Raw genomic sequence first — 10,000 nt, forward strand, 5'->3', positions numbered from 1 at the left:
GTGCTGGCTAATAGGTAACACACTGATGGCTATAAAGAAATTTGTTCCCAATTTTGGCAACTCACTCTTTTTCAGTCCCCCTCAACATGATTTCAATATTTTTGGTGATCTTTGAGCTAGAAAAACATTTAACAAGACCACAAACTCAACCTAACGTATTTATATGAATGCAGGATCATGCAGATGAGACACCATTGGTAAGTATCAAAATGGAATGCAATGGTGGCCAGCAAAGCCTTTAATATCTGGGAGGTCTGAAACTCAGTAAGTCTCTATGGTTAACAAAAGTGGTATGCTCATGTTGTGGAGCACATATACCAGAATTGTACTGCAAAGAATCAAGCACTTCTGATACAAATTGGCTGAGATATCTCTTTTTATCGTATTTGATCAAAATTTGGTTGAGTAATTGTGATGTCATCACTTAGCTAATTTGCATATTTTAAAAACTTGAATATCTCTGGAACAAAAAGAGATATTTGAAAATAGTAAATAGCATTCTTTTTTCTTTTCATACGGACTACATGTTTATCTTTTAAAATGGCCTACAGTGTAGATAGAAAAGTAGCACTTTGAGTTACCCCCTTTTCAGAGATCTGCCATTGTGCTACATCCTCCACATGTATTCTAAAGGTACATGTACTTGTATGGAGTTTTTTTTATGTGGTTTCTGGTAAATACATGCATGCATGGTTTACTTCACAGTTTCCAGAAGATGAGTCTTGATGCCTTAGCCAAGAAAATATTGGGTGTTAGAATGGATAAGTCCTGGAGAATTCGATGCAGCAACTGGGAAGCTGCAGAATTCAGCATACCGCAGATTGAATATGCAATGAATGATGCATTGGTTGCAAGTCATATCTTTCTTAGGTTGGTTAACATAAAGACAAGGCACGACAAGGATGAAAGAGGCATGTATGATTCACATGGTTTTTGTCCAGTGAACGAGAACCATTTTGAAACTGAAAATGATTGGAATTCTCAAGGTGCTTGGCACAAGTTTGAACACACTGAACAGTCCTCATGTGTATTGAACAATTGTGATGTGGAGAACAACAAAACAGATTTCACACTGAATCAGTCAGGAGACAGTCCAGAGTATTACTTGCCTGAAGAACCAGCTTTCAAACAACATCTCAATACTTTTAGGTTAGAATCTTTGAAAAATAAGAATCCCATGCAGGAGGGTTTGAATTTTGGAAATATCAGTGATGATAAGTTTCTTCGTGACAGATTAGCATTAAAAGAAGCTTTGTGTGGTGATTCTAAAATTTGTTATGAAGCAACAGTAGATCTCAACAAGTTTGAGTCACCTGAGATGGAAGGATACCTTTTCATGGATGAGGTTACAAATTTTCTTACAGACCCATGCTTTACTCAAAGAGCAGGCTCTCTGTGTCAGGGTGTGGTGGACATTGCATTCAGGGGAAAAAAAAAGAACTTTGTCTCAAACGATGAGGATGAAAAAGATGAATTTAGTTCTTGTAGTGCAGGGAAGCCTCAGAAGCCTTATAAAAAAGGCACAACGAGAAAAACACCACTGTACATGAACTGCATGCTGGCAGCTCCTGATGGATCCAGACTTTGTACTCTGGATCGCAAGAAGGCGGACTGGTACGTCGAGAGGGGAATAGGTATGATGTTCAGTCATTTCTTAGTTTTTAAGTTTAGATTTGGTTTTTATTCAAAGCCTTGTGTTTGGAAAGGAAGCTGGCATTGCACACTGTATGATGAAACTGAGCTTGTGTATGATTTCTTCAGACGTATTTGGTTCTACTGGATCTCTTTATCTCAATGACAAAAAAGACAAATTTTTGAGAATTATTGTTATTGTTACTGTTCATTGTGGGATCCCTGCATCTCCCTTGTTAATGACTGGGACAAGTTCACTTAAACCATGTTTTCATGTACATGTACTTCTTGTAGAACTACTGTATTAAGCAGACAAGGAAATCTAGACAATCTAGCTCTTATCTAAATTTTATGTTTAAATGGTCATGTGCAATAATTTATTTTATTATTCAACTGTATTAGTTATTGTACAAAAAATGGCACGAACAACGCACATACAAAATTATTCCATGATATTGTACAGTTAGTTATTTGTACACTTGGTTATTGTACAGTAGAGAATCGGTTTGACTGAGTTTAGTTTGCTGACGTTGCCCTGCATGCCCAAATCTGTCACACGTTCTCGCTTGTTTACAATACATCTGCTAAAAAGTTAGTGCAAAAAAGTTGTATAAGAAATAGCTTATTAGATGTTTTGGTGTGTAATAGTGCTATTATTTCTATTCGTTGTTTGTATTTTGACTCGCCCTAGTGGGCTTGTCAAAATACAGCACAACTAGTAAAAATACTCAGCGGTACTACACACCAAAACATCTACATTTGTAATAAGATACATGTATATGTATTATATAGAGAACATTACATTTAATATATTATGAGGTGGAAGCTTGTTGTTTTCTATGGATCATCCACTCAAGAACTTTCATCATCATCATCGTCATCCGCCCTTGCCGTCTATTACAACGAACGTCCTTATAGGCCTTCTCACGACGTTTCCATGTTTGCTGTTGCTACGCTTAGCATTTGCAGTTGTTTCCTGTTACGTTTTGAGTGTTGTCATGTCAACACCCAAACCCTCTCTGTTACGTCTTAATCTGCTTCCTCTTGCAGTCCAAATTGTTGCGCAGTACATCCATCTATTATCATTCATTCGCCCTAAGAGACTGGCCCATTACCATTTTAGTCTTGTGATAGTGGTCAGGAGATCTTGTAGACCCATTCTTTCTTGGATTTCACTTGCTGTTTTGTGATGTTACCAAGTAACATTGTGCATTATTCTTTCGTGTGCTCTTTGTGTTGATCTCAGTTTCAGAGATATCATTGCCCCTAGTTTTATTTTGATGGGTGGAAACACAATTTGTGACACTGGAGACATGCAAAGTAATAATTTCTACAGGTAACCCAGTAAAAACTGAATCACTGATAGCTTTGGGGTAATAAATTTCGATTTCCTGATTTCTTGCTTCTCTCAGCCACCTCACCTACATTTTACATTCTTTTTAAACAAAATTAATGTAGAAAAATTCAGGGAAAATGGTGAAGGCAACACAAAAAATTAAGTATCCCCATCTTTCTGTTTAAGCTGTTTTAGTTAATTTTGTAGAGTGTGGTGTTTTCAACTTGCAATAACTTCAAGTGCCCAAAAATTGGCTTCAAATTTTCCAGACCAGGAGACCCAGTAGATTTACAGCATAGTCATGATTGGATAAGGTTATTATTATTATTATTATTATTATTATTATTATTATTATTATTTATATTATTATTATTATTTATATTATTATTATTATTATTATTCCACCTTCACAGGCTGATCATTGCCACCATAAAAACCTGAGGATTATGTATCAAGTACCGTTCTCAGAATCCTTACTGTTCCTAATAGTGCAGGCTTTTGTAGGAATGCTGTTCGGAGTGTAATGCCCAGTTTCCAGACCCAGTCGCCTAACTTTCTTGTTAGTCCACCTAGGGCGCCAGCAATAGACCAATTTCGATATAATTATTAAAATTAAGTTCTAAACAAAAGGCGTCATCTCGAGGCTTTGGGAAATGAATATAAGGATTTGTAGTTTATTCCCCAGAACCTCGAGATGGTGCCTTTTCTTTAGAACTGAATTTTAATACATCGAAAGTGGGCTATTATAGGTATTGCCCGAGCACTTTTCAAATTCCACATTCTCGTAATTTCTCTTTTCAGGCCTTGGTATTTTTCAACCTTCTCACCCTCTTTTTCACTGAGTCTTAAATCTCCGGGGATAGTGATGTCAACAATAAAGCAGTTCTTGTCTTCGTTATCCATGATTACAATGTGAGGCCTTCTAGCTCCAATAATGGTCGCATTGGACACAGACATCCCACAAGATCTTGATTCTTCCATTCGCCACCGCACTCTCAAGTGTATGCTCATACCACTTTTCGCTCCACTCTAATCTGTTTTTCTCACACAATTTCCAGTGGACTGCCTTCACAACATTGTCATATCTTCCTTTGTATTCCTTCTGAGCTAACTTTTTACACCTGCTCACAACATGATCGACATTCTCAACCTTCTCACCTCACAATCTACACAAGGGGGCTCTGCATATGTGATATTTAACAATTAGACAGGGCTACGGGTCAATAGCCCATGAGGCTAAGCCAAATGGGCTATTGACCCAACTATTCACCCAACTAGTCAGACAGAAAAAGGAATAATATAAAGTTAGCAAATGCAAGTTGAAGAAACATGTATTTGGGAATAAAATGAAAGAAAGCGTCACGCTTTTCGCTATTCGAGGACTATTACTAATAGTCCTCTAGTAGCGTAGCCAATTAAAATGCAGTATTTGCATTAGTCCACTACATGTAGTTGGGTGATGCTAATCATACATATTCTCCCATATTGTGTACATATTATTATTATTTATTGTAATTATTATTATCATTATATTATGATCATGATTGTTAGTATTATTATGATGATGATGATGATGATGATTATTATTATCATGCGTTTCCATCCACAGTGTACAATTACTGATGAATCCCTGTCTGAATGCAACAAGCAGTCTCAGCACTCCAGAACTCTTCTTAGGATTCTTACCAATCCTAGCAAGAATGTCTTCCGCACCATGCCCAAAGCCCACATTAATCATCTTCATCTAGCCCTCAAAATTCTCCGTAATTCTACCCAATGCTCTTATTACAACCAGAGGGACAGTCACTTTCTTCATTTTCCACAAGGCCTCCACCTTCCTTGCAAGGTCTCGATACTCATTGGTGTATTCTTCCTCTTTCAGCAGGATGCGACTTTCTCCTTGGCAAGCAACGTCAATTCTCTGACACACTCTTTTCTTCTTATCGACCACTACAATATCTGGTCTTTTGCAAGGGAGCCAAAGTCCCAAAATAATGATCTTTGCATTCTCATTCTCAACAACTGATTCCGGGCTATGCTTGTACCACTTTTCTCCACTTTATGTTGACCTGTTTGCAGAGACCCCTATGTATTGCTTTTGCAACATTATCATGTTGTCGCTTGCATTCCGACTGTGCTAAATTTGGAACATTCACTCGAGATGGCTGACAGTTTTATCACTTTTTTTGCATAATTTGCAAAGTGAATCCTCTTGTGTCTTGTCAATTTTGGCCTTAATCACCTTTGTTCTCAGAGCTTGACTCTGTGCTGCCATTAGAGGACCTTTGGTCTGCTTCTTTAGGTGGCACTTCTGAAGCCACTTCCAACTTTTCTCACTCGCTGTTTCTTTCATCTCTCTCAGAAAATGTCCATGGAGCTTCTTTTCTGTCACCTCCTTGATCCGTTCTCCTTGATCTACCTCTTCTTAAACTCGTCACAACTTTCCTTTGCGGTATTCATTCTTCATACCTTTCCATGCTGTGGACAGCAGCCTCTCTCCACTCCCAGGTACATAGCTTGTGAGCCCTATTGTTGCTTGGTCCACACAGTCTTCTGTTGACACAAGTCATCTATTTAAACCACCTCTTTTTCTTGGCAGGTATAATCGCACTATGCTATCCCTTGGATGGAGCACCCAGTGCGTAGTTAGTGTTTTCCGTGTTCTTTTGTCCAATGATCTCAACTCTTCTCGGGTCCATTCAATAAAACTTGCTGAGTACATGTACGTTAGGAGAGAGACAGCCCATGACATTGATGCCGCCCAGCTTTGATTGTAACAGCTTACGCACTCTTCTAATTAAGTATTCTTTCATTAGGCTGATCTTCATTTATTCTTGCTGGACCTCATCTGCCTCCAGGAAACCCAAGTATTTATAACTGGCTCCCTCTTCCAGGTTCTTGATCTGGTTTGCCATCTGGCAACTCAGTTCCCTCGGATTTGACAAGCTTTCCTCTACATATATGTACTACCAACTTTGCACATTTTGTCACCCCAAAGTCGATCTCTATTATCCGCACTGAACACTTGGACAGGATTCACTAGGATTCCAACCTCTTTTAGACTTTGCATGCAGCTTAAGATCATTCATGTAAAGTAGATGGTTCACTTGTTTGCCTTTGAGGTAATATCTGTACTTGGTCTTCGAAATTCCTTAGCAGTAGTCTTAACGGTATCATCGAGGCCACAAGCAACAGAGGTGATAGGGAATCTCCTTGGAATATACCTCTCTTGATCTCAATTTCACCTCTCATTGTTGAGGAAGAATACAGCTTGATCCTCCATTTCTCCATACTGTTTGAAAGAAGCCTCTTCACAACATTGTCTGCTATCCCAAACATGTCAAGACATTCCTTTATCCAATAGTGTGGTAGCATGTCGTACGCTTTTTGATAGTCGATCCAAGCCATAAAAAGGTTCTTCTGGCCAGCTAGCATTCTGCATAATTATCTTGTCTATAAACAGGAGATTGTGGGTCCCCCTAAAGCTTTTGTGGGCTCCTTTTTGCTCCTCATGTAAAAGCTTCCAGTCATCTAGGTACCAGTAGGCATCTTCAGCTATACTGCCAGTTAGTAATTTCCACATCAATGGAGGACGTGATGTGCCTGAACTTGCTAGCTACACTGCCCAAACTTACTTCCTTGATGAACAGAGAGTTCTTCCTTTGGTCATCCATAAGGGCACTTTTCGAGCCTCCAAACAAGGGTTGAGTTGTTCAACCAATCTGTCATGAACGCTTTTGAAGTTCTTCAGCAGAATCCCTGGACCAAGTCAGGGTTGGGAGATTTCCAATTAGGAACCTTCTTAAGAATCATCCTAAGCTTGTCCATATTGATTGCTTCCTCCTGGCAGAGCATATCTCCTCACTCCTCAAATCCTTCATTTCGCATTATTCTTGTGCACACTTAAGTGTCACTCCAAATTCTATTCCAGAGCTCTCTCGACTCTTCTGGATTGGGATGTACTTTTTTAATCTGCTTCATTTTCGAGCTCATAATAGAAACTAATTAAAATTGTTATTATTATTATTACAATTATAATAATGATTATTATTTTAAATAGGACATCTTACAAGCCTCGATCCTTACACAGTCCAGCTAAATTTTGAACCTGCGGGAAGACCAGGCACAGAAGACTATTACTACCTCAATTTCAAAGACAATGTTTGTGTTGTGTGTGGAAGTGATAAAAGTTATATGAGGAAGAATGTTGTTCCTCATGATTACCGCCGTCACTTTCCACTTGTGATGAAAGATCATCACTCGCATGATATTCTATTGACATGTCCAAAGTGTCACTGCCTGGCTAATCACCATGATGACCAACTCAGAAAGGAACTGGCGATCAAGTATAATGCACCACTGGGTAAGTTGATGTAGTATATGGTTACTATGCATGCTCTGTAGTGAAGCTCCTGCACAGAAATTGTTTTGGCTTGTCACACAATCTTTTCTCCTCAACAAGCAAGATTTGTTGGAGAGGAAAGGTTGCTACTGTTGGTCTGCTTAACTTGCATGTACATTAAGTTTTTCTGTTTGATTAAAATTAGCTGCTGGGCACATGAGTCATTAAGTATTTGTTAAAGCTTTATTTGGCGAGTTCCAACATTGACATCCACTGTTCGGTAAAGAAGGTATTTTAAGGTCAAGCTGCTTGTGTGCTCAACTGAGTGCATTTAGATGTGCCAGTTCAATCATTGTGAGTTTGGGTGAGAAACCGTCTTATGGTACATAACTTTTGCTTGTTACTAGACCATACTAAAATACTAGGCCACCAAAAGAGTATCGTAGGTGTAAATACTCTCGATCTAACTTCCTTTCAATCAAGAGACAGTGTCTACTATTTTCAGGGTTATGTTCAGTTTTTAGCAGTAGAATCAAACACAATATAATTATGCCTTTTTGAGTTGTACCATGAAAAACTAATAGACTATATAGGAGGTAGTATACGGAAAATGAATGTGCAATTCTCAAGAGCGGCAAAAAATTACCATTATGATAGCGACGAAAAAAGAAATTATAACCGAATGTCATCTATTATCACCTTATTAATTATTTTTGATGGACCAAGGGGGTAAGATTAACAAATTGATGTCAGTTTTTCATGCATCTGTCCTGTTACTAATCATGACTTTGGTCATGTAACATTGTCAAAGTAGCTGTGGATCCACGAGGCGATAGCCGATTGGATCCGCAGACTACTTTGACAATGTTGTGACAAAATTCATTGTCAATAAGAGGGCAGACGCTTGAAAAACTGACATCAATTTGTTTTGTACAAATTCGTTTCTTTTTTTTATTAATTATAATTTAGTATAAATACACAGGTGATTATACAAAATCACGCGCTCTCATTGGCTCGCTATCTTGGATTATCAGCTGATAATCACCTCGACGGACAAAATGGCTGCCAGTAGTCATTTTGCCACTGTAAGTGAAGATGATTTTAGCGTTGAAATGTTTTTTTTTTTTCTTTTTTGAAATAATCACCTGTGTATTTATACTAAAACAATTATTCGCCTCAGGCTCAGTGATTATTGGTGAATATTCACCTCGACTTCGTCTCGGTGAATATTCACCGATAATCACTTCACCTTCGGCGAATAATTGTTAAATAAACTATGTGTAAATGCTTTGAGTAGTGTGAATAACGAATTAGAATTTGAATTTGAATTACAAATTGTTGCTATAATTGCAGTATGTGCCATTTTGCGGTCACAGTTTTCGTACACCATAGGTCCACTTCCTGTGTGTGCTACCTAACCTACTACAGTACTATGAGTAGTGCGACTCATCTTTGTAACAGCCCCACACTCTTATTGTTGAATAATATTGCCATTGACCAATGAATAAGTGCGAACCACCTAGTTTCCAAGGTCTCTTCTCCTTCTCTTGGGAAAGGGGAGAGGATAGACCCTGGGAACGAGGCTCAACATTTTCACCTTTCATACTACGAAAACCACCGTTCTGTGGAATGGGTCTGAATTATTGAGTGACTGCCTATTCAGTTAAACATTTGGATGAAATTCCTTTCTGACGGTGTGCTTTTGCCGTTAAGGTGTACCGAAACAGAACAATGGAAAGATATGTTTTGTTCTTGTCCAGCGAAGAGGTTGCAAGTGCAACCACGGTCTCGCTGTTACTTTGAGTGTAAGTTTTGTTTGCTGGCCTAAAAGGTAGCATTGAGCACAACACCTCTCAAGGATGTGAACTATTTACAAGTGAAAGTGGGCGGGGCAGTGACTCAGTAAGTCGGGCCCATTCCACAGATCGGTGGTATTCGTAGCAATTAATTTTCCGAGTTCAGTGACTCATAGCCACTTTGATTTTTCGTTTTCTTTAAAGGAAATGCTGCTGTGTGTCGACTTGTGGAAGATCCAGTTCTAAGGAAAGTGAAGTCAGCTGCAAGAGCTTTAAATTATGCCGGTACCAAAATACCAGAAGACAGACGCCAGGAACTGTCAATAATTGTGCAGAAATACTTCAATGCACCCGTTTTAACTCAAGAAATCATCATGCAGGCTGCAGCAATGGAAACCCGTAAGGAAAATGCTAATTTTGTGTCACATGGACGTGAAGTGGTGAAAAGAGTTCGTGAAGAAGGGAAACTTCTGGAATTTGAAAAGATGTGGAGAAAGCACTTTGTTGATACCATGCACCCAAAGTACCTCCCACCTTTATGGTCGGTGGATCATCGTCACGAAGCTTTGAAAGAAAAATTAGGGGTCGGTAATGACTCTTTGTAATTCCATCTTTAAGTTCTCTTTTTTATTTATTTTCTCTAAAGGCTGTGATTGTTTTGTTATGTATCAATCAATTCCAAGAGGGCCCATCCTCCCTCTCCCACCCCCTGGCAAACCCTTGAGCATTTGACCTTTACAAAATGATATGATCAACTCCCCCCCCCCCACCCCCCCCCATGTTGCCAGTTTACACCGTCAAATGCCCCACCACTTTAGTGGCTCACACAGAGCGTGAAATACCCCACCCTCCGTGCAAGAAGCAAGTTTGGCCGTTGTTATGAAACGTTTATTA

General features: G+C 38.9%; 2 protein-coding genes across 4 annotated transcripts in view; both read left to right on the forward strand.

Moving 5' to 3' along the window:
- The window catches only part of LOC137988666 (exonuclease 3'-5' domain-containing protein 2-like), a 47,358-nt gene that overhangs the window by 12,405 nt on the left and 24,953 nt on the right, over nucleotides 1-10,000 (forward strand). For all 3 annotated transcript variants that reach the window (XM_068834646.1, XM_068834645.1, XM_068834647.1), the window contains exons 2-4: nucleotides 706-1,634; nucleotides 7,029-7,331; nucleotides 9,311-9,690. In XM_068834646.1, the coding sequence (XP_068690747.1) occupies nucleotides 706-1,634; nucleotides 7,029-7,331; nucleotides 9,311-9,690 (1,612 nt within the window). The remainder of the gene's footprint in view (nucleotides 1-705; nucleotides 1,635-7,028; nucleotides 7,332-9,310; nucleotides 9,691-10,000) is intronic.
- Nucleotides 9,716-10,000, forward strand: part of LOC137988676 (uncharacterized) — a 5,471-nt gene continuing 5,186 nt past the window's right edge. The window contains exon 1 of the mRNA XM_068834654.1: nucleotides 9,716-10,000. This exon is cut by the window's right edge and continues 2,181 nt beyond it. The gene's annotated coding sequence lies outside the window, so the exon portion shown is untranslated.

Source organism: Montipora foliosa, unplaced genomic scaffold, assembly GCF_036669935.1.
Source record: "Montipora foliosa isolate CH-2021 unplaced genomic scaffold, ASM3666993v2 scaffold_425, whole genome shotgun sequence".
NCBI classification, from domain to species: domain Eukaryota; kingdom Metazoa; phylum Cnidaria; class Anthozoa; order Scleractinia; family Acroporidae; genus Montipora; species Montipora foliosa.